Source organism: Vicia villosa, linkage group LG3 (genome assembly GCF_029867415.1).
Source record: "Vicia villosa cultivar HV-30 ecotype Madison, WI linkage group LG3, Vvil1.0, whole genome shotgun sequence".
Taxonomy (NCBI): domain Eukaryota; kingdom Viridiplantae; phylum Streptophyta; class Magnoliopsida; order Fabales; family Fabaceae; genus Vicia; species Vicia villosa.
The window spans coordinates 199,414,446-199,439,624 of record NC_081182.1 but is presented as its reverse complement, the minus strand read 5'-3'; the positions used below and the strand labels follow the sequence as shown (position 1 = coordinate 199,439,624).

The 25,179-nt window shown below is 36.5% G+C and overlaps 2 protein-coding genes across 19 annotated transcripts; one reads left to right on the top strand and one right to left on the bottom strand.

Moving 5' to 3' along the window:
• Positions 1 to 3,062: 3,062 nt before the first annotated feature.
• LOC131659711 (putative disease resistance RPP13-like protein 1) lies at positions 3,063 to 6,643 on the bottom strand. Its single transcript, XM_058928864.1, has 2 exons — positions 6,535 to 6,643; positions 3,063 to 3,667 (listed from the first exon to the last, which is right to left on the bottom strand). Exons 1-2 carry the CDS (start codon positions 6,641 to 6,643, stop codon positions 3,063 to 3,065), a joined length of 714 nt encoding a protein of 237 aa, XP_058784847.1.
• Positions 6,644 to 8,211: 1,568 nt separating this feature from the next.
• On the top strand, positions 8,212 to 23,753 carry LOC131593277 (putative disease resistance RPP13-like protein 1). 18 transcript variants are annotated; one of them, XM_058865690.1, is made up of 13 exons: positions 8,212 to 12,094; positions 12,204 to 12,333; positions 12,808 to 12,869; positions 12,952 to 13,077; positions 13,153 to 13,273; positions 13,456 to 13,609; positions 13,795 to 14,315; positions 14,395 to 14,518; positions 14,600 to 14,811; positions 14,962 to 15,029; positions 15,107 to 15,241; positions 21,694 to 21,752; positions 21,968 to 23,751. In XM_058865690.1, the coding sequence occupies exon 1, from the start codon at positions 8,331 to 8,333 to the stop codon at positions 12,078 to 12,080; it is 3,750 nt and encodes a 1,249-aa protein (XP_058721673.1). In that variant the 5' UTR covers positions 8,212 to 8,330; the 3' UTR covers positions 12,081 to 12,094; positions 12,204 to 12,333; positions 12,808 to 12,869; positions 12,952 to 13,077; positions 13,153 to 13,273; positions 13,456 to 13,609; positions 13,795 to 14,315; positions 14,395 to 14,518; positions 14,600 to 14,811; positions 14,962 to 15,029; positions 15,107 to 15,241; positions 21,694 to 21,752; positions 21,968 to 23,751. The 18 variants fall into 18 exon arrangements, with proteins under 18 accessions (XP_058721673.1, XP_058721682.1, XP_058721680.1 ...); XM_058865699.1 differs by lacking the exon at positions 21,694 to 21,752 and having other exon boundaries at positions 13,858 to 13,937; positions 14,212 to 14,315; positions 21,964 to 23,749; XM_058865697.1 differs by lacking the exon at positions 21,694 to 21,752 and having other exon boundaries at positions 13,858 to 13,937; positions 14,207 to 14,315; positions 21,964 to 23,748.
• Positions 23,754 to 25,179: the final 1,426 nt, after the last annotated feature.

Sequence of the window (25,179 nt, the reverse complement as noted above, 5' to 3'; positions counted from 1 at the left end):
TATCAGTGTGATTTAGAGTATTGAAGACAAAGTTTGTTAGGTTTTTATCAGTGATTTAGAGTATTGAAGACAAAGTTTGTTAGGTTTTTATCAGTGATTTAGAGTATTGAAGACAAAGTTTGTTAGGTTTTTATGCAGAAAAAAAAAAACTCAAGTAATTTGTTTTTGGAATAAAAGTTTCATTAGATCCGTGAAGTTAGTATTTACATCTATAGATGTATTATCTATAGTTTTATACACTTTTTAATTTAGTATGAATTGATTTAAAGGGCCTCCAGGATTGATCACTTTTGAACTCTTTTAGCTTTCACATTCTAATTTTTTTTTCAATATAATGTATCTGGAAATTAACATGATTCAAGATTTTCTATATGTAGTTAGTAATAATCACGTTTTTCTATTGTAGGTTGAGCTTCAAACAGTGGATGGACTGGTAAAGGATAGAACACAATGTGCCCCTGCCGATTATGTTCCACAGAATATGAATCAAGTATTGTACCCCGAAGTCTTCTGTGGCAGGATCCTTCGGGGTACAGTTATTTGATTCATATTCTGTGACACAATACAACTTGGATAGAAATGAGGCGATGCAGGTTAAGTCCAACAAAACCTTCAAATTTCTAGTCCAACAACCCCTTCTCATTATTGCAACATTTATTGATTGAGTAAACATACACCCCTAGCTTACACCAACACCGTAATTTTCTACATACAAGGTATACAATTCATTTTTTATTAATTTATTCTATCTTAATTTCTGTGCACAAGTATCTATCTGTGTTAAAATATACGGTGTAATATACAAGTGTAGGAAAATAAGTGTAGATATAGCATAGCTCAAAGATGAAGGAAAACGCTGAAGGGTAAGTAGTAGTAACTAGTTGTCATGTATTATTTGTCATAGAAATTAATATTCAACTTTTATTTGTGTCTAATTTTTCCTGTCAATTGGTTGTGAACTTTACATTAATTGTTGTTGCAGAGAAACTTCTTATATTGCTAAGAGATAGTAGAAAGCTCACAAGGATACTGGGCTCTTTTGATCAATTTGGTAACAACTTCTCAAATTCTGTAATTGTTTGACATGCTGTTGGTTGAGTTTCTAATAGTGTTCCTATCAATAACATGTAGCTAATGTTGTTCTTGAGGGTGTCTGTGACAGGATTATTGTTAGTGATCTATATTGCTTTATCCCTCTGGGCTATATGACGTGGCTGTGTTAAATTTAAGGTAAACTTTATGTACAAAATTTGTTGAACTAATTTACAATAAATGATATTCCATTCCATGTATTCAAGTTAGATATATAAAGTCCTAAATATTAATAAATTAATTTGTATTTATTGATATATTTAATTTGATTATTCTTTTTACACGACATATATATATATATATATACTCGTTCTACTCTTTACCTTCTTATTTTAGAGCCTTTATATAATAATAATCTTATTTTGATTATATTATTTTTATTTTGCAGATTGTGAAGATTTTCAGTCATTTGAAGATGTTCAGACTTTGCAGGACTAGGACCGATTTAGTTGATTTAGTTGTTTAGGGATGATTTTCTTATTGTTATAATGTCATGTGAATTGGTTTAGTTGTTTTCATGTTTGAAATATGTGAATCGGTGTATATATATTTTGGATTAATTACAATGGTATAATTATAATGCATGTTTAGTATATAATCGAAATCGCTTCTTTGTTGAAATAATGAGATTACTGAAATAATGGGATTACGATTGTAAATTATAGGTTTATGGGATAACAATGGTAAATTACAGGTTCATGAAAGAATGCTGCCATAAATGCAGGTTTAGAAATTATAAAAATAATAGGTTTATAAAAAAAAAAAGCATAAAAAATAAAATAAAAAACGCAACCTACGAAAGCGCTTTTGGAAAAGCGCTCTTATAGGGGGGGCTATCAGAGCGCTTTTTCCAGAAAAAGCGCTCTAATAGGGGGGGTACCAGAGCGCTTTTTCCAGAAAAGCGCTCTTATAGGGGGGTCTACCAGAGCGCTTTTAGAAGCGCTTTTGTTACCTATGCCAGCGCTGGCTTTCACAGCGCTTTAAAGCGCTTTTAAAGCCCAAAATAAGCGCTTTCGTAGGCCTTCCGTGTTGTAGTGGAGGGAGAGATAGTTTTTTTAATTACACTTTATAATTTAACTGTTTTTATTTAGGTTTTTATTCCACTCTCTCCTAACAGTCTAACTAATAATGTTTTTTGTTTTTGTTTTTGTTGTGATAGAAATGGTCGACCATAAAATCCGTGAACCATGCGCGGAAAATATTTGATCTATTTATACCACGGGCTCAGCGGTTTAAGGACGTTGTAGCTGCGAGCGGACTTGGCGGGTTATGCATGACAGATATAGTACTATCAGCCACGCATGCAGGGGGCTTTTGCGAGGGGTGGCACAAGGAGACGTCTTTTTTCCATTTTCCTGTTGGGGAGTTGACGATTACCTTACACGATGTGGCTTGTCTTCTCCACCGGCCGATAAGAGGGAGGTTACTGGACCATTCCCGAATACAGAGGGTTGAGGCGATAGAGTGGATGGTGGACTATCTGGGTATGGACCTAAACATGGCGGATTATGAGTGCAGAGCGACGAGTGGGGCGCATATCCGGTTCTCCCTCTTGAAAGAGCTTTATGAGAACCACTTGGTGGCGGCAGCGGAGTCCGAGCAGGAAGGTGACGGGCTTTTTACTGAGTATCACCGTGCTTGCGCTCTGCGGTGTTGGTTAATATTCTTGGTAGGAACTGCACTCTTTGTGGACAAAAGTGCAACCTACATCGAAATGACTTATCTCCGGTACTTTATCGATTTGATTATAGTTGACCAGTGGAACTGGGGGGTAGCCATTCTGGTATACCTATACCAGAAGCTGAATGAAGCCTCCAACTGGATGTGGAGTAGTGTAAAGTCATTGATCCTACCAATGTTGCTACAAGAATTTTGAAAAATAAGAAGTATTTGGAAGAATATAGGAAGAATTTTGAAAGACAAAAAATTCAAGATACGTCAAGCATTTTGCAACCACTAATCACCAACATCTATAATGAATGAAGGTGTTTAGGCAGTGATATCCTTTTCAATTTGGGACACTCATGTATATAAATCTCTTTAAGTAAAGGAAATGCTTCAATACATAACCATTCCTCCCAATTCTTCATCCTCTCAAACCTTAAAGATTCAAGATAGTTGAAGTTATTATTGGAAAACTCTTTTCCGATGATCTTTATTGTATGATAGCCTGAAATATGAAGCTTCTTGAGAGAGGGGATCTGCCCAAGTGGTGGCATATGGGAACATAATCCGCAATCCTCCACTCTAAGATATACTAAGTTGGGTAAATGACAACCACTTACCCAATTTGAAAAGTTATTACCTCTGTACTCTCTAATGGTGAGCATCTCCAAGTTACTATTTGGTTGAAGAGCCTTCAAGACAGATGCATTGCTTTCAGCTATTGATCCACCATAAATTCTTTCAACATCAAATGTCATATCTATTTCTTCCAAATACTTCTTATCTTTCAAAATTCTTGTAGCAACATTTGTAGGATCAATGACTTTACCCAACCCTTTAATATGAATTGTTTCACGAAGAAGGTTTAGTTTCTCCAACTCCTTAAGATCTAATCCATTTTGCTCTTCCCCTATAAAATAAGACAAGTTCTGGGGATTGCTTAGACTTCCTATATTCTTACTATATTATTAATGTTATACCGTCGTGAGTGTAACGCCCCGAATTTAATTAATTATTTAATTAAATTATTAAGGATTTATTCGTTGGAATTAGTTGAAGTTGGGATTTATCGGTATTATTCAAAAGGCGTAATTTGGATTAATATGTTGATTGGAGCAGTTAAGTTTATGGTCGGATTAATTAGTCGGAGAAATACAATTGCGAGTTGGTATTAATTAAGTTAAGGAGCAATTTTAGTTGGGGAATATTATTGGGAATAATATTCATTATGATATGTGATTATTCAATTATGTGTGTTATTTGGCTTAATTGAGTAATTAGAGGAATATTATGAATTGGGCCAAAGTGGAAGAAATATAACACAATGAATGGGTTATGGGTTAAGCCCATTAGTGAGAAAAGATAGTAAGAGTTAGGGTTTTAGAGATTAAACCTCATAACTCATTTTGTGGAAAAGAAGAGAAAGAAGAGAAAGAAGAGAGGAAGAGAAGGAAGTTATGGCATGAAGAGAGGGATGACTCCATTGAAGTGAAGCTTTTGCTAAGGTAAGGGTGGGGTTCTTACTCTCTAAGGGTTGGCATGATGATGGGTATGGTAGAGATTAGGTTTCATAATTGATATCCATGATTGTGTTGCAATGTTGATGAATGTGGAATTGATAATGTTGTGTATGTTTTCTATTCTTCAATTTCATGAATTTAGAAAAGTTAGGGTCTATGAACAAATGCTTGATTGATGATTTGAAATGTATTTAATTGATGCCTAATGATGTTGTGATGTTAGAAGATCCATAATATATGTTGTATTTGTGTTTATAACATGTATCCTGTGGTTGTTCGGGATGATTGGTGTTTTCCAACTTGATTGGGTTGAGTTTAGGGGTTTTGGGATGACATTCGTATGCTGTTTTCGTGTTTTGGGGCTTTCTGAAATCGCCAGTTCGCGCCGCGAACCTCTGTTGGCGCCGCGAACTGCTTGGCAGAAAGTTGGGAATTTTTGAATTCGCTCAGTTTGCGCCGCGAACCCTGTTGGCGCCGCGAACCCTGTTTTGCAGAACTTTTTCTAAACTTTGAAATGATGTAACTTTTGATTCGTAACTCCGTTTTAGGCGCCGTTTGAAGCGTTGGAAAGCTAATGCAATGAACTATACCATGATGTAATAAAATGATTCATATTATATAGTTTCCTATTGTGTTTATTAGGATTAAGTGATGAACTATGTTGTGTTAATAATATATGAAGTATGCTTTTTGCGATGAATTGACATAACTATGTGGTAGTATATCTTGATGTATGTTTTCTTATGATGATACAATGTTATTGAGATGATGATATGTACTTTCCTTATGATGAGATAATGATGTATGTGATGATATGCATGATTAATAAAGATGTTGTATGCTATATGCGAATAATTGTGCGTATTTAATATGTATGAGTCGACGATGATGCCGTGCGATGACTTAACAATATATATGAAATTGAATATAATGTATTATGATTACTTGAATTAAGGAATATTATGAATGTGTTGACATTGTTGGAAATATGATGAATCATTGATGTTTTTTTATAATATGATGAATTTGTGGTTGTTGTTAACATGATGAATTTGTTGTCGTTGTCGCTAGTATGTGGAAATTGTTGTTGTTGTCGTAGACCGTATCGTTAATGTTATATTGTGATGTATTGTGATGTATGGTGAGGTGAATTATTGTTGTATGATGATTCAACATAGTGACGTGATTGTGAGGTGATGCATTCTTATGAATGATGATGATTTTGTTGTTGTTGAAGTTCGGCATTATATTGATAATGTTCGATGGTGATTTAGACGATGTTGTGACGTATTGTTTATGTGGTTTGTATGGATGTTGCATTTATTGAGTCACATCCATTGCATAAAGAGACGGTGGCCTTAATGGAAAATAGCGACGGTGGCCATAATGGCAAATAGCGACGGTGTGCCCAATGGCAAATTTTGAGACGGTGGGAGTTTTACTCCAAATGGTACCACATGCATTTGCAAGTCGAGTCACATGTGAATTGCATTTGAGTCTTATTTGATTATGTTTGTGGTGATGTGTTGATTTGATGATGAAATGTTTGTCGTGATGTGTTGGAATCTTACTTGTGAATTGCATAAATTGTCATGGTTGATTGTTGACATTGATGTCATATCATGAGTTGATTAGGTGATTTTCATTGTTGAGATGATGATTTGTTTGTTGTGACATGACGATATTATAATTGTGAATGAGGATATGTTGTCTCAATTGATTAATGACATTATTGCCGTTTTTGAAAGTTGTATTATATTGATAAGTTATTTTGCGATGAAAATATGTTGTGAGATGTTATGTGATGCGAAGTGGTGAAATTATGTATGATCTATATCTCCTATATTATTTATCATGCATTCCTTTATATTGTAAGATATCTCACCCCTTTGCTGATGTTTCCCCTACCATGGGAAATGGGCAGGTACTCAAGATTAGTCGTGAATGTTCGAGGTTATTGATGTGAAGTCTTGATGTTGCTTTATGGCAAGTCGAGTCGGTGTCCATTGCTCTGATACGTAGCACTCGGGGGGATTATTCTATGATGACCTTTGTGTTAAGTTGAATTGAAAGGTGTTTATAAGTTTAAGTTGTATGTAGTGAATGAAGTTTGTTCCGAATGCTATGTATCTTTATTAAATGCAATATAAGTATGTTTGTTTGGTTAAGTCGAATTGTGACATCCTATCGTTTGATGAATACAGTTAAATGCACTCTGATTTTCGCTTATATTTGCGGGGTAGATTTGGGGTGTTACAGCGAGGATTTGAAGTAGTGTTGCTGAGTGGAGGAGCAATGAGAGTGATGTCGTTCTTGTTGATCATCGTTGCGTCCAAAGAAGAGAAGTCTTCGTCATTGCCAGCCATGAATGATTGTTGAATGAGAGCTTTGGTTTTTGGGTTCTTGCAGATGCAAGAAAGGATCAAGAAATGCAAGAAAAGAATTGGGGAAGTTAATGGTTCCCACAGGCGGCGCCACTAATCTTTTTGAGCAAAACAGGTGGCCAGCAATTGTGAGGCTTGAACTTCGGGACGGTTGAGAGAAAAAAGGGGGTTGTACCTGCAAGGCACTCTGATGCCAAAGTAAGTGTTCAGACAACAAGGTACAACAGTAAAGTGAGAGATTTTGGGTTGAAATGTGATTATTACCTTGCCCTCTAAGGCCAGAGGGCTATTTATAGGGCAGCTCTGTAATGGTGGACTTCATCTTTTGAGGGCCCATGCGTAGTTTGCGGCCAGGAAACGCAGAGAGTTAGCCGTTACTGAGCACACTCGTGTCTTGTTTTTGCCCGAAACGTGCCGGGGAAGGCTGTCGCGTGTTTGGGCTAGGACGTGTTGGGACAAGGAGTGGATTGGGCCAATTTGGATCACTGGGCCAGTCCGGAACAATTTCGTTTCAAATATTTTCAGTTATTAGTGATTTTATAATAACAATTGTATATCACTAACAACCTAACCTTATCAAATGACCTAATATATGAATGACTATTGCCTTTCCATATTTTTTTTACATAACTACTATATATAGATTCATTTCATCTATATTATATTTTATGAATTTTAAATTAACATTTTTTATTCAAATATTTAAACTTTTTTTCCGCGTTTGCAATACATTATTCATCTTAAGATTTGATTTACCCATGCAGACGCACGAGTCTTCTACCAGTTTAAGTTAGAGTTTGTAATTTTTTAATTTAAATATGATTTAACATGATATTTACTGTTCAAATCAATTTTTCTTAAATATTTATAAATATAAATCACTTTATATAATTTTAACCAAAATCAATTTCTTTTAAACAAAATGTAAAGACTCTACCATACTTTTATAATTAACTATAAATATTATTTTAAAATAAAACAAATATCGTCTAAAAACTAACATTCATAGGTATAAATCTTATAAAACATTAAAACATAATTTTAATATTTATTATTGACAAATATTAATTTATTTTTTTTACATAAAAGCGGAGATTACACTATTTTAAATAATTTTTTAAAAAAATCTCATATCTTAAATAATTCAAGAGTTTTAAGATGTTTTGTTTTTTAAAAATAAATCCGAGCTCAATATAAATTTATTTTTGTATTTTAAAAATGCTGATCCACTATTAAATTATTGTATTAGATTGAGTTTAAATATATTTAGTTAAATTGAGACAAGAAAGATAGAGACTTGACACCTAACAATGAAAATAAAAGCAGTGGACTCAAATAATAAGCAAGTCAATCAACTTCTATAGCATACTACTGGCACGCTATTATTATAGATAGATATTACGTTGTTTTTATTTGACTATATTTAATATGTATGACAAATTACAGTATTACTAGTATTACTTTTCCAAAAAAAAGAAACAGTATTACTATTACTATTGAGTACTATCAATCATTAGGCGGTAATAAAAAAGTAGTGGACACAATCAATTCACCATCCAAAAAGCAGTTGAAATATCTTTCTATAATAACTCTTGTCAACCTGCATTTCCTTCTTCTACGTTGCATTTTCTGAATCAAATCTTACTATATTACTTTGTTGAACTAAGTTATGGCTGCCATTGTTGGAGGAGCGCTTCTTTCAGCTTCCATGGAGATGCTGGTGAAAAAGGTCGTTTCTGGTGAGTTTCTTGTTTTGTTTCGGAGGACTAAGCTTGACGTTGAGCTGTTGGAAAAGCTGGAGATAACACTGCTGAGTCTTCAATCTGTACTTTATGATGCTGAAGACAAACAGATCGCTAACCCTGCTGTCAACAAGTGGCTGGAGAAATTGCAAGATGCTGTCTTTGAAGCTGACCAACTGTTCGACGAACTCAACACTGAAGCTTTAAGGTGCAAAGCTGAAGGTGGTCAGGTTCTTAAAAAGTTTTTAGATTATTTTCAAAGGTTTAATAAAAAGATCAATTCTAAACTGCACAAATTATTTGAAAGATTTGAACATTTGAGAAACCAAAATCTTGGATTGAAAGAAGGTGTTTCCAACTGTGTTTGGAATGTATCTCCTACAACTTCTGTTTTGGGAGATGAAACTGCTATTTATGGCAGAGATGATGACAAAAAGAAACTTAAAGAGTTTTTGCTGTTAGAGGGTGGCAATGATGGTGAAAGCATAGGAGTGATTTCTATTGTGGGTATGGGAGGATTAGGAAAAACAACACTAGCTAAACTCCTTTACAATGATCATCATGTGAAGGATAATTTTGAGGTTAGAGGGTGGGCACATGTCTCAAAAGATCTTGATGTTGTAGCTCTCACTAAAACCCTTCTTGAATCTGTCACTCCAAAAACAGATTCATCTAATGAGTTGAATAATCCCCAAGTACAATTGCAGCGAACTTTAAGTAACAACAAGTTTTTACTTGTATTGGATGATATATGGCTTGGAAGATATGTTGGTTGGAATAGTCTAATTGATATCTTTAATGTTGGCCAAAAAGGGAGTAAGATCATCATCACAACTCGTGATGAAAGGGTTGCCTTACCCAGGCTAAAATCTCTCTATGTCCACCATTTAAGATCTTTGGAAATTGAAGATTCCTGGTCTTTAATAGCGAGACATGCATTTGTAGAAAGAAACTACCAACAACATCCCAATCTAGAAATAATTGGTAGAGAAATTGCCAAAAAATGTGGAGGTTTACCATTAGCTGCAGTAGCATTGGGGGGTATTCTTCGAACCAAATTGTCACAAGAATATTGGAGTGATGTATTGAACAATAGTATTTGGGAACAAACACATGATGAAGTGCAGCCAGCTCTGTTATTGAGCTACCGTTATCTTCCAGCTTCTTTAAAAGGATGCTTTGCTCATTGTTCAGTTTTTCCAAAGAACTCAATCTTAGTGAAAAAGATGGTGGTTCAATTGTGGATTGGAGAAGGCTTAGTACCTCAACCAAAAAGTGAGAAAAGTTGGGAAAAAGTAGCTGAAGAATACTTTGATGAACTAGTGTCGAGGTCTCTGATACTTCAATGGTTTATTGGTGATGAGAAAGCATACTTTAAAATGCACGACCTCATCAATGATTTAGCTATGAGAGTATCATCTCCATATTGCACTAGGTTGGACAATCATAGGCCAGATGAAAGGGTAGATAAAAGAGTGAGACACTTGTCATTTGATAGGGAAGAATATAACTCATTCGATAAATTTGAAATATTGCATGGATTAAAAGGTCTACAAACCTTTCTTCCCATGCCATTACAAGCTGCATGGGATTATAATAGTTCTGTATCGTCGAAGTTATTTTCTGATTTGTTGTCGACAATGACACAATTACACGTGTTGTCTCTTTCAAGCTACAGAAATATCGTAGAGCTACCCAACTCTATTGGAAATTTAATTTACTTGCGATACTTGAATCTCTCTGGCACTCAAATTAGAAAGTTGCCTTCAGAAACATGCAAGCTTTACAATTTGCAGACATTGTTGTTGTCATATTGCAGTAAACTCATTGAATTGCCAAAAGACACGGGGAATTTGGTGAAACTACGACACCTTGACATCAGAGGCACTGATTTGAAGAAAATGCCGGCACAAATATCCAAATTAGAAAATCTACAAACATTGTCGGACTTTATTGTGAGCCGCGTTAAGGATGTTGGATTGAAGATTGAAGATCTTGGGAAATTTCCCCATCTACGAGGAAGCCTTTTCATCTCACAACTTGAAAATGTAATTGACTCATCCCATGCTTCTCAAGCAAACTTGGAGTTGAAGAAAGAAATTGACGAGTTGGAACTAGGATGGTCTTACAAGGCTCCTTCAAACTCACAAATACAAGTACTCGAACGGCTGCGTCCGTCGACAAATTTGAAGAGTTTGACCATCTTTGGATATGGTGGAGACCAATTATCAAATTGGGTGGGAGATCCTTTATTTGTAAACATGGTGTCTTTGAAGATCACAAGGTGTAAAAAAACTTCAGTGCTACCATCCCTCGGGCAACTAGGTAATCTAAAAGAAATCTTTTTTAGTGAGATGGAATCTGTAAAGAGTGTTGGTACCGTGTTCTATGGAAGTGGTTCTTCTTCATTTCAACCATTTACGTCTTTAGAGACTCTAAGCTTTGAAGATATGCCAGAGTGGGAGGAATGGAAGTTGATTGGAGGTACATCCATAGAGTTTCCTAGTCTTATACGTTTGTCTGTAAAGCGCTGTCCAAAACTGAGAGAAAACATACCTGGCAACCTTCCTAAGCTTGAAAGATTGTCACTTAAAAATTGTCCCGAACTTGAAGGGATGACACCCAACAATCTTCCTTCACTTGCCAACCTTAACTTAAGGGATTGTCCCTTATTGATGGGGTCAAGACATTCTATTACAAACCCACCATCTGACGTATTCAGCCAATTGGTGATTTGTCTCAATTCTCTTCAAAAGTTGACCTTATCCAGAATTCCATCTCTAACATCCTTTCCGAGAGACGGTCTTCCCAAAACCTTACGATCTCTCTCTATCCTTTCCTGTGAGAATCTGGATTTCTTTTCTCATGAATCTTTTCATAATTATTCATCACTGGAGGATTTGCAGATATTAGATAGTTGTAATTCAATGACATCATTTACCTTGGGCTCTCTCCCTGTCCTCAAAAGTCTATCTATTTTCGATTGTAAACATTTAAAATCCATATCAATAGCAGAAGATGCATCGGAAGCAAATCTAGTGTTTCTTGGAAGCATCTATGTAAGGGATTGCAGAGAACTGGAGTCAGTTTCCTTAAGTCGATTACCCATTCCTAAACTCACTTATTTAATTTTGTGGAGTTGTGAGAAGTTAATTTCTCTATCTGAATCAATAAAGAATCTAACTAGCCTTCAAGAAATGACAATTACTAAACTTCCAAATCTGCAATCGTTTTCCATAGATGATCTGCCTATCAGTCTGCGAGAGTTGCAGATTGGCTCTGTCGGAGGGATTTTGTGGAATACAACTTGGCAACATCTCACTTCTCTTTCAAAGCTGGATATTGAGGGTGATGATATTGTGAAGGGGGTGATGACAACGCAAGTTCCATTTCTACCCACTAATCTCGTTTCCTTAGGGATCTCTCGTCTCGATAAGAAAGAATGCTTGGATGGGAAGTGGCTTCGACATCTTACCTCTCTCCATACGCTTCACATTTCTGCTGCACCCAAGCTCAAGTCATTGCCAGAAAAGGGGGAACTGCCTTCCTCTCTTAAAGAACTGCATATCTTTTATTGTCAGTTGTTGAAAGCAAATTTGCAAAGGAAGAAAGGGAAAGAGTGGCGTAAGATTTCTCACATTCCCAAAATATATATAGACTACGAAATCATCAATTGAGTTATTAAATCAAGGTGAGTCACCAAAATAATCTTTCGTGTTTCCTGTTATAAATATGAATATCATCAATAAATATGTTTCATTTCAGGTGTTTATGGATATAACATTTTCTTCCTAATCTAGGTTTTGGTTTCATTTGGGGTTCAAATTGAAATTAAATGCTTCCTCTTTCTGCTGCTGACATCGGTCACTGAAAAAGGATTGACAATTGCAACAAGATATCATAAATGGATTGCTCAAGAAGTCTAAAATTGTGAGTTCTAATTGTACTCTTTGTTTCTTTTTTAATAGAATCAATTCATGAGGTCATGATGGTTTATACTTTATTGTGAACAAATGAACATTGAGTATGTTATAGAAATGATATTAAGTATTAGCTATATAAGCAACATTCTGCATGATGTATTGTCTAATAACATCTATTGTCTCGACGCCATCACTTATGCTGCATTATTAAATTTTAATCCATTAAGCAACATTCTGTTAGATGTATTTTTATAGTGAGTTTATCAAATGAAAAGAAAATAAATGGTTGTGTATTGAATTTCATTGCTATTATAGATAGTCTATTATATAATTCGGTTATCTAGTTACCGACATTTTATTTTTGTTTGTCCATAACTATTATGTTAAAATTCCGTCCATCGCGTTCTTCGATGTTTACTTTTCTCCTTAGATTCGTTATGGGATTGATTTTTATGTTTAATAATATATTTTTGTTCACAAGGTTGATTCTGAGATGAAGGAGATTCAAAGAGAACAAATTGGAAAGCGAGAGACAAAACAATTGTATATCTTTTCTCAATCTGTTTTGCATTACTTCTTTTATTTTTCTGTTGTCTAAACCCTTACAAGTAGTTTCTTTGTCCAGGAAAGAAAGGTTTTATGAACTTGGAATAATATGGACGTAACAAACAAATAGGATTGCAAGAAAGTGTTTGTATCTCCTCTGAGGCATTTAACCAAATGTTTCACTCTCCAAGGCTACAACATGGCTGTGAGTATTTTTTTATTTTCTAATAGAATCATGAGGGTATTGTGATTCCTAATTTTTTTCATGCCCCAACTGCAGTTTATAGAATATAGAATGCTTGGATGGAAACTGGAAAGTGACTTAAACACGGTTTTGCGGAAGAAACGAGGAAAAAAGTGGTGTAAGATTGCTCATATTCCCAACATGTTTTAGTGTCCCGGTGAGTTGCTCACATTTGGGGTTTAAATGCAGGTTTTTTATTGTTCTCCTGAGGTTAACATATTCAATGATGCATGTATAAAAAATGATATTTTTCTTTTCTAATAGAATCATGAGGGTATTGTGATTCCTCATGATTATATATTTAGATACTTTTAGTAACTTATCATGCTTTCGATGCAGATAAGTTGGAATCCCTACTTCAAAACATGATTGTCTGAAAACGGGGTTGCTTATTAAAAATAAATGTTGGATTTTGGCATGTCTTGTATTGGGAAGGAATTCGTTAAAGATGTTGCCACCGAAACTATTTTGATGAGATTTTGGCACCTTGAAAGTATGGGTAGCTCTTCTCTTTTTATTTTTGTTTCTAATTGGTTATCTTCCAGTTCATGCACTATATTTCAAATGAGTATCAATTATGTTTGTACCACTTTGTTCAATTATAAATGAACACCATCAAGCTTGACACAATATTTCCATTTTTTAATGTTAGCTTTGTGTTTGCCCAACTGGATGTAGATTCTTCCAATGGTTTAGCAAACAAATCTGAATGATGTCCAGAAACTTTTCATGCCTCTGTAGGGGAATTCAGCAAAGGACCATCTCCGACATTCAAAGAACTGAAGAGAGGCACTACAACACCGTCTTTTTTATTGATTTTGGTTAGATATGACTCATTGTTTACTGATAAGTGAATATGATGCTCGAGTTGAGTTGCTCTGTTAAATGTACCCTGTAAAACCTAAGTTTGATCAATACAACGGAACTGCAGCTGCTCTGCAGTCGGAGATGTAGGCACAATTGGCCGAACTTCGTTATCAAATATCGTGTGTTCTTTGTTTCTGGTTATTTCATATTTGTTTTCCTTTGAATTGGAATTTGTGTTCTAACAATTTAAAATGCATTGAAATTTGAACCCCTTTCTTGACAGTAAAGATATCATGAGTTTAGCAAAGTATATATCACAACAAAATGATTACTAACTGGAAAACTTGGATGAACAAATGGGTTGCTGAGAAGGTTTGAGAATTCCAACAATTGTATGTGTTTTCTCATTCTATTTTGCATTACTTTAATTTTTCTGTTGTCTAAACCCTTACAAATAGTTTCTTTGTCCAGGAAAGAAAGGTTTTATAATCTTGGAAGTATGAACGTCACAAACAAACAGGATTGCAAGAAAGTGTTTGTATCTCCTCTGAGGTATTTAACCAAATGTTTGACTCTCCAAGACTACAACATGACTGTGAGTATTTTTTTAGAAGATACCAATTTCTATTTAATGTATATCTGTTCATCTTAAAGCCAAATGATGTTTCTATAACAGGCTTCCTCAACTTTGTTGTGCATGGCTACGGATTGCTAGTATTTTTTCGGAAGAGGTGAAAAATCATGGCCCAACTGCAGTTTCTATAGACCAGTTCTCATTTTTACACATCTATAATCTTTAAGAGATATAATGCCTGGATGGAAAGTAACTTCAACACGTAGTCAGATGAGGGAAAGCAAGTTTGCGGAAGAAACGAGGAAAAGAGTACTGTAAGATTGCTCACATTCCTAGCTTGCTTATAGATTATGAATTGATCTTATTCACATTCCTTGCACCATGTCCCGATGAGTAGCTGAAATACTTCTTCTTTCATTTTTCTTGTTATAAATATATAATTATAAAATATTATTAATTCTCAGATTGGGGGATGAAATTCAGAATTCCAACTGCAGACTGGTCAGATTTCAAAGATGGCTAGAAAACAAGTGTATGTTTTCTCAATCTGTGAGATTACACACTTACACAAAATTTGTTAATTGATACTTTCCTTTTTATTTATTATAGACAACTGTTGGGCACAGTCATGGAGAAATCTGATGGAATTGCAAAATGACTCATGGATCAAGTGGACCTCACAAACCAAGAGGATTGTCGATGAAGCATTTAACGAAATGATGCAGTCTGCAAGACTTCATGGTTGTGAGTATTTCTTAATAATAATATGAACTTCCATTTATGGTGAACATATTTGTTTTGCCTACTTTTTTAAATGCAAAGATAATGTGTGGTTCCTGCTTCAAGTTTATATTTGATTGTTACTTACTGAAAACTATCATCTCGTTTAATGCAGATTCTGAAAAGGCCTTTGTTTTTTTTTTTTTTTTAGAAAGCAAAATACATTAATGGAAGAACTAGGGGTTCTTCAACCCGTTTACAAAAGTCGGAAATAGCCGACCAAAGAAAAAATTACCAACCAAATACCATTTATGAGATGAATAACATAGGATCCTTAATGAACTCATAAAAGGAGTATTTGGAATGGGTAATATTCCCACAAAAAGACCACCTCCAACAAAGCAACTTAATATTCCAAACGGCATTATTAACACTCCAATTATCACCCCTAAAACAAACCCCATTCCTTAATAACCACAAGTGCCATGTTGTCGCAAGCCACACAACGCCCTCCTTTCTATGCCTCGCCTTCATGCTATCGAAGAAATCATACCAATCCATAAAGTTGGCTAAACAATCTACCTCCCTATTTTCCTCTTTACCGACCCAAAAAGCTACTTCCCGCCAAATCCTTTTCACTACCGGACACCTAAAAAATAAATGATCCCTATCCTCCAAGCAACAACCACACAAGCAACATAATAAATTATCATTGGATATAGACATACCTCTATATGCCAAAAGATCCTTTGTTGGAAGCTTGTTGAGAAAAAGTCTCCAACCAAAAGCTTTTATTTTAAATGGAACTTCCAATTTCCATAACAAGCCAAAAGCGGCGTCACACCTATTATTAGGACCAAACGGAAGACGCATTTTTTCATAAAAATCATAACAAGAAGCTACCGAAAAAAGACAACTCGGTTCGGCGAGCCACGCCACTTCATCTTTTCCCTCCGACCATCCCTCAAAATCCTCCAACCTATCCATTAAAGCACCAAAGTTCTCCGTTAACCCGCTACCCTCCAAGCTAACATTAGAAATACCAAGATTACTCCAATTCCATCTACCCTCCCTCCAACCTCCCATAGCCGCCACCGAAACATTTTTCAAACAAGAAACATTAAATAAATCCGGATAAGACTCTTTCAACACCATATTCTCCAACCACCTAGCATCCCAAAAAGGAGTTTTAAAGCCATCATGAATGGTAAACCTACAATTCTCAACCATAGGATCCAACAAAAAACAACCACCAATCTTTAAAATATCCTTCCACCAATAGGAACAAGAAGAAGAAGAAAAATTAGAGCTCTTGTCAACACACAAAACCTTTGTAGCTAAATCACCATACCGCGATTTCAAAACATTATACCACAAAGAGTTTTTACCTTGAACAATTCTCCATCTCCATTTATTAAGAAGGGCTAAATTAAAAAGACCAATATTCTTCACTCCAATACCCCCTTTCTCCATAGGTAAATTAACATCCTCCCACCGCACCCAATAAATGGTTCTCTTTTCCCTCACACCCCCCCACAAAAATTTATTTTGAATGCTAGTAAATTTATTTACAATCTTACTCGGTGCTTTAAAAAATGACAAAGTAAAGATTGTTAAAGAACTCAACACGGACTTTAGAAGAGTGATCCTACCTCCCAAATTCAAAAAGCGATTTGTCCAACCTTCCAAACGCTTCTTCATCTTGAGCACAAGAGGATTCCAAGTGGATTCCTTCCTAGGATTGAATCCGATGGGAATGCCAAGAAAATAGAAATTGCTATCTTCTCTCCTACAAGAAAACAAATGAGACGTCGCCTCCAAAAAGAAATTATTAAAATTAATTCCAATCAATTTACTTTTGTGATAATTAATTCCTAGGCCCGAAACCACTTCAAAAGCCCGAAGAACCGCTTTTACCGCCCACACATGCTTCCAACTCCCATCCCCCACTATCAAAGTGTCATCCGCAAATTGTAGCAATTCCACCTTGCAAGAACCTCTAATGTCAAAGCTTTGAAATTCACCAATATCGATGGACTTTCTCACAAGACCCGCTAAACCTTCCGCCACCAAAACAAAAAGAAAGGGGGACAAAGGATCGCCTTGCCTCAACCCACACGAAACCAAAAATTCCTTAGTGGGACTCCCATTAACTAAAATCGACATGCTACTATTGAACACCAGAAGTTCCATCCATTGCAACCATTTATCTCCGAACCCCGTCCTCCTAAGCATGTATCGAAGAAAGTTCCAACTAACTTTATCGTATGCCTTCTCAAAATCAACTTTAAAGAGCATGCATTTTTTGTCTTCTTTTCTCGCATTATCCACCACTTCATTCGCTACCAACACTCCATCCAACAATTGTCTCCCGGGAACAAAAGCACTTTGACACGGAGATATGATAGAATTAAGTACCCTTTTCAATCTATCCGCCAACAACTTTGCCACCACCTTATACAAGCATCCAACCAAGCAAATGGGCCTATAGTCATCCAAAGTTAAAGGATTATTAACCTTTGGAATTAAAGAAAGAAAAGATGAAGTGACGGCCTTTGAAATAGATCTTCCCTCAAAAACATGATTAAAGAACTTCACGAAATCTAATTTAATGAAATACCAACACTTCTTAATGAAAAGAAAAGAAAACCCATCCGGACCCGGGCTTTTGTCTCCACCACACTCCCAAACCGCTTCCTTAATTTCTCCTTCTAGAAAAGGTTTTTCTAAATCCATTACTTCTTCCACACTAAGAGAATTGAAAGGAATACCATCCAACACCGGTCTATCCTCCTCCGTTTCCAAAAATTTAAAACAAAAATGATTCCAAATCGCTTCTTTAACATCCTCCACCGACTCCTTCAATCCTCCGGGAGTAAGAATCGGCCCTAAGTGATTTTGACTCCTTCTTTGCTTCAACACTTTGTGAAAAAAACCGCTATTAGCATCTCCCTCTTTAAGCCACTTAGATCTAGACTTTTGAATAATCATATTCTCCTTAATCCTTAGATTCTTCCAAAAATTACCACTAGCCTCCTTTCTCAAATCAAGATTGTCAAAGAATGAAGGACTAGACTCCGAATCCAACTTGTCATCCGCCTTATTAATATTGCGCACACACTCCTCCAACTCCAACTCAATCTTCCCGAACACCTCCTTGTTCCACACCTTTAATTTGTCTTTCAAAATCCTAAGTTTTTCCTTCAAGACGAAATCACCTCTACCTTCCACCACCATGTTCTTCCATTCATTCTCCACAAATGGTAAAAAAGAATCCAAAGAAAACCATTCGTTATTGAATTTAAATGGTTTGGGACCCCAATTGGCATTATCCGTCTTAATCCAAATTGGACAATGGTCCGAAATATCTCTATCTCCAATCACTTGCCCAACCACCTCCCATCTATCGATAATAACACTAGACAAAAGAAATCTATCAATTCTACTTTTCGCTTTCCCGTCCCCGCTAAACCAAGTGAATTTTTTTCCTTTGCAAGGAATATCCACCAAAGTAGATTTATCGATGAATTCCGCAAACAATTCCGCCTCTCTATTATTGACACTTCCAACTTTGCCCTTTCTTTCTTTCACATCCTTCACGGCATTGAAATCCCCGCCCACAATCCATTCACCATCTTTGAATTTATCCTTCAAAGATAAAAGATCCTCCCACAAAATCTTCTTCTTATGAAAGTCACAAGAAGAATACACATTAATCACATAATAAAGATTATTATCCCACCTCAATTTTATCCCCAAGAAGCCTTCACCATTGAAACTAAACAAAACTTCCATTTTCTCATTATTCCAAAGGGAGAGCAAACCCCCCGATCTACCTCTCGAGTTAGAATAAGAATAACCAACATCCGAGGAGGTCCAAAAACTCTTAGCTATTGCCTCACTCATACTTGTCACCTTGGTTTCTTGGATTAAAAAAATATCTGCTTTGCCTTCTTTGATAAGAGAATTAATCCTCCTCCTTTTGAGTGCATTCACTCCCCCTCTAATATTCAACGCTCCTATAATCATTGATTCGCACTAAAGGACTCCTTCCTACCCTCCTCTTCCTTACTTCCCTCCTTCTCCAACTTATTTAAAATAGAAACAAGATTACTACGCCCCTTCACATCTACCACACCCAACGCCACAATAGCCGACCATAATTTTTCACTCACATTATTTTCCAAAAATTCCCATTGTCTCGCATTACACCTTCGTATGTCAGATTCCTCACTATGCTTACCATAGAAAACCGACGAGCTCCCGCTAACATGATACGGAAGATCCTCACTACCAGCCCCTTTAGAATTTATGACTTTATTTGCCTCCTTATTTTTACACCTCCTACTCCCTCCAATACCCCTTTTGTTTACTAATATTTTTCCTCCTCTACCTTCATTCTTACCTAGACCTCCCATATCTCTCAAAAATCTCCGCTTTAATTTTTTTTTACTGTTATCACAAGATATTTCCCTTCTTTTCTCCCTTGCACTAAATGCAACACCATCCCCCACATTATTTTCACCAACCTCAAAATTCTTCCCTGTGACAGAATTACGAATATTCGCTAAAGCCTCATCAAAATTGCTGTTTCCACCCACCGAATTAAGGGCCAAAACTGAGTCGGAAACAGTTCCGGTGGTATCCCCCAAAACATCCAACGAGTCCTTCAAGAAAACCGAATCATAAAACACCCCCCCTGAATCGCCGGTTGGAACAGTATTCCTCCCCACACCTACTGCATCAACGCTGCCCTTCAACGGAGATAAAACAGTACCAACAGACCCCTGAACACCAGTATCCGCCGAAGCCACTTCGAAACCGCCCCTGGAAACATGTTGTTTCCCACTCCCGCCCTCAACTGTTTTAGTCACACTAACCCTTCCCAACCCAAACAGATCACCACCCTTCCCATCAAATGAATCAGAAAATAGTTCAATAGAGTCATTAGGAGAAACAGGCCTAAGAATATTATTTTCCTCTAAACAGCCCTCACTGTCCAGATCCTCAGAGTCAGAAGAATCGTAAACAGAAAAAGGATTCGAGTTACCTGCACCGAAACGGATTTAGCCTAAAGCATCCTCCCTCAAAGTCAGTCGGTATCTCTTGTTATCAATTCTGACCTGGACCGATTCAGGGCACAAAAAACACGTAGACACCCGAAGCATAATACGCGCAACATCGTAACATTTACCGGATGCTGTGTTCTCATCAACACAAATAAAAGATCCCCAACATTCAGCCAGTTTCACAAAAAAGTTAGACTCCCACGCGTGAACCGGTATGCCGTATATTCTAATCCAAACTTCGCGGCACGAATCTAATGCTCCTTCTTCCCATTTCTTAACCTCACAGAACCAAGTGTTCCACCAAGTTACCTCCTTATCAATATAATCCTCAATATACCCCTGTTCCAACTCTTCCAACAAGCATAAATTACCTCCGAGGGGCGACACTTTAACAGCATAAATACCTTCCAATTCCATCTGAACCTGAATGTTGTAAGCCGAGCCTGGAATTAATGCCTTCCCCACAAAAGCCTTGCTAAACCTCTCCCTATTTTCAGCAACAGTATCGAAAGAGAAAGAATCTGACAATGGCTTCTCAACAACACCTTTACCACCACCATCAGCCAAGACCTCAGCAAAAGACCGCGTGTCTCTGAAGCGGTTCCCGTCACTTCTGTTGCCTCTCCACGCTCCTAAGACTTTCTTCCTGATAAATCCATCACCACTAACCTGAGCGACTCTGCCTCTCTGAAATCTGGGGAGATTAACATGGATCTTTTTGCCCCCTATAAGAATATTATCCAATCGAATCGCCAACATCTTCCCGTCGCTTTCGACATCCACGAAACGGGCAAAACCAAACCGTTTCCCGACATTGTTCCTCCTTGGCGCTATCGAAACCTCCACAACCCTCCCCACACAACTGAACAGGTCGAATAAATCCTTTGCCGAATGCGAGTCAGGAAACTCCGAGACGTAAAAAGAAGTGACATCCTGCTTCACACCACCTTTGGAAAGATTAAGTCTACTTCCTCCCCACGGAAAACAGTCCCAACTCGAAAAACCCCTCTTGATGCCCCGAGAGTACGACACCTTCTTCCAACCATCGTTACGGCCCCCTTCTCTCCCTCCAGACATGGCTGCTTCAAACATAAACCTGGAAACCTAATACTGAACCAGACAGACAACAACAAAGGCTCGCCGGAACCGACAGACACACAGCAGAGACTCGCCGGCACACGAAATCCCTAAATCCCCAAAATCGCCCCTTGAGCGCGACTCTGTTTAATTACTTGTTGTACTTATAGAAATCAAGTTAAAAAGGCCTTTGTTAAAAGTATGTTTGATTTTGGATTGTTTTGCATTGGGAAGGATTTTGTTAAAAGTATGTTTGATTTTGGATTGTTTTGCATTGGGAAGGATTTTGTTAAAAGTATGTTTGATTTTGGATTGTTTTGCATTGGGAAGGATTTTGTTAAAGTTGCCACCAATTCTATTTTGATGAGATTTTGGCACCTCGAACTCTGGTTAGATCTTCTCTTTTATTTTTGTTTCTTGTTGCTTACCTCTGTTCAGATGTTTCAAATGATATTTTTGACATTATTCACCTAGAAAATATTGGCCAACTCCATCATTAGTGCATGTCTAAGATCTCATTCATTCCTAACTTTATTTGCTTATGGTTACTCATTTATTCTATGAAACTTTACACAATATCTCCATTTGTTTTTCTGTTAGGTAGATCTGTGCAATGATTTTCCCTACAAATCTGAATGATCGATATCCGGAAAATTTCCATACATCTGTTGGGAGATCCTCCACACTAGTCAAGACACATTCATCCTATATTTGAGGCATTCAAAAATGGAGTATCCCTGCCACCTTCAAGGAAAAGAAGAGAGCCGTCTTGGAAAGACTCAAGAGTTTGGTTGATCATAGCAACAACTTTGCCTAGTTTTGTTGGAGACATTGCAACACCTTTTTATTGATTTTGTTTTCTGATAAGTGAATAGGTTACTCGAGTTCAGTTGCTGTAATAAATTGTAACATGTAAAACATAAATATGATTAATAAAACGGAACTACAGCTGCTTTGTAGTCGGAGACGTAGGCACAATTGGCCGAACTTCGTTATCAAATATCGTGTGTTCTCTTTATGTATTTTTTTCGTATTTGTTTAGTTTTGAATTGGAATTGTTGCTCTAATAATTTAAAATACATTGAATTTAGAACTCTCTTCTTGACCTGTAAAGATGTCATGAGTTTACCAAAAGTATATCACAACAAAATAATTATTAAGTGGCTGAAAACTTGGATGAAGAAATGGCAAACATGTGTGTTTATTAATGCAGTTCTCTGGTGAACATTGATCTTGAGAAGCAAGCAAGGGAAATGTCACATAAAATGAGTGTTTTCATAGTATGGACTGGTAAACATGCTGGCATTAAATTTGCTTAGAGTGTGGAGTTTGTCTATATTACTAAGAAAAGGAGAATGATCAAATTTTAGGTATGTCTGTCTTTATAGGCGAAGCTTTTGTTTTATTTCAAGGACTTATTTTATGTATAACACATGATGGGTATAGTTGGATGACTAAACTGTTCTTTTTAGAGAGGCTTAATATTTGTAGGTGAATGGTTTGCATTTTGTGTTACGACCTACAGAAGTGCATCGTTCGGCAAAGCCGTGATTGTTACCAACACAGCGGTGCATGGCTCGACACAGCCGTGATTGTTACCAACTTGTGCTTCAGTACATTATACATCAATATATAGCATATTGTGAAAAGGTTTTGCTTCTAAATTACTGCTGTTAACTTATGATAACTCCCCTTGCAATTCCTTTGAAAATGACTCTATTTCCTGCAAGGCAAAAAAAAACAATGTTCTCATGGTTGGTTCTTCTGATGTCTCAACACAAACAAACAAGTCCATTGATTACTTCTTTATCCACTTCAGCTGCATATGTTGGAAGGGGATAACATGATGATTATAAGCATGGTTAAAAGGAAGATTACGAGGGCGTGTTAGAATATAGAAGCTTGTGTCGATGTATGAAAAACACGGATATTTTTTTGTGAAAGAGAATGTTTTAAGTTTTGATGTTTATAAATTAAAATTTTCAAAAAATAAAATATAAATTGACCAATTGTATGCATATATGTTTGAACTACACAGTTTCCCAAACCTAAAATGTGGGCTGAAGCTTGGAATGGATGGTAAGCTATTTCGTTTTCATCACATCACACTCAGTTTCTATGTTAGTTTAAGTATTATTGACATGGTTTCAAACCAAAATCTTTGATTAGGCAGCCAGAATATGGTTATATAAAGGAACTTCATAGAGCTATCAATATGTGTCCAGCGAGCTTTGGTTTCAACTGACCCAATCGTTACATCATTAAGGAGCTCCCAACAGGTTTTAACTCAATTCAAAGTTATTTTGCTATCTGCTTGTGTTTAGCTTATTTACCATCCTATTATACCATGTGTAACTCTTCGAGCCTCATGTCATGTGTAACTTTTTCCCTCCAATTTTCAGTTATTGAAGCTTTGGTAACTAATTTAGAAGGTTTTGTCGGTTAGACCTAGTATATCTCATTGAATTTTCAAGATGAGCAACGAAAAAAATCCAAACATGACATTGTTGTTTTTTTGCTTCTCATGTGAATACTTCCTGTTCTTTTGGAACAAATAAATGTAACACTAGATGCAAGTGATTATCTTTGGTATACAAATAGGTAAGCCTGAATATCTTTACCCTTGGAATTCTTTAACCTTATCATTCATTACAGGCTTTTGAAAATCATTTCATATCTATGTTTCTTCAGTGTTGATATAGCTTCATCTGAATCCTTTTTACATGGAGGCTGTCAATAATTCTTGACTTGATACTTTTCTCATTATTATTTCTCGTATATATAAAGGTTACAGGGCTATATCGATAATTACACTAAATAATTACATTTAAACTAATTCATATTCACATCCCCCCTCAAATTGATGCTGCTTGTCAATGAGCATCAATTTGCTAACAAGAAACTGATGACGTGGACGGGGAACAACCTTGGTAAGAATATCTGCAATCTGCAACTGAGTACTGACATGAGGAAGTGATATTATTCTGTCATCATAAGCATCACGGATTGAGTGACAATCAACTTCAATATGTTTGGTGCGTTCATGAAAAACAGGATTCGCAACAATTTGGATGGCACTTGTATTGTCAGCATAAAGTGAAGTTGGCTCTATTTGAGGAAATCCAAGTTCAGCCAAAAGACCACGAAGCCAAATTATTTCAGAACAAGCAGCAGACATGGCACGATACTCAGATTCAGTAGAAGATTTAGAGACTCCCGCTTGTTTCTTACTTTTCCATGAGATCAATGAAGAGCCAAGAAACATGCACCAACCAGTGACAGAGCGTCGAGTATCAGGGCACCCTGCCCAATCGGCATCACTATAAGCACTCAATTTAGGAGGAACTCCAGTAGGAAAGAATAAACCACGATGAGAGCTTCCCTTCAAGTAACGAATTATACGACGAACTGCTGCCAAGTGAAGGTGGCGAGGAGAGTGCATGAATTGACTTACTTGTTGAACAGCAAATGATATGTCAGGGCGAGTAATAGTCAAGTAATTAAGGCTACCCACGAGTTGACGATACAATAAGGGATCATGCAACAGATCACCATCATCACGATGATATTTAACATTAACCTCAAGAGGAGTACCCACTGGATTAGCCGATTGCAGACCAGCCATAGAAATTAAATTTGTGGCATACTTGTGTTGATGGAGGAATATGCCCTTGGATGTAGAATGAACCTCAAGACCAAGAAAATAATGCAAATTACCAAGATCTTTCATATGAAACGCTGCTTGTAACTGCTGTTTAAGGCTTTGAATGGAAGCATGATCAGAACCAGTAATAATCATATCATCAACATACAGAA

What these genes read in the sequence shown, in the direction of transcription:
- LOC131659711 (XM_058928864.1), bottom strand. Translation starts at nt 6,643, where the DNA reads ATGGCTGGCAATGACGAAGACTTCTCTTCTTTGGACGCAACGATGATC. An exon ending in CACTACTTCAAATCCTCGCT is followed by an intron (nt 3,668 to 6,534) that starts GTAACACCCCAA and finishes CTTATTTTATAG; the next exon opens with GGGAAGAGCAAAATGGATTA.
- LOC131593277 (XM_058865702.1), top strand. Translation starts at nt 8,331, where the DNA reads ATGGCTGCCATTGTTGGAGGAGCGCTTCTTTCAGCTTCCATGGAGATG.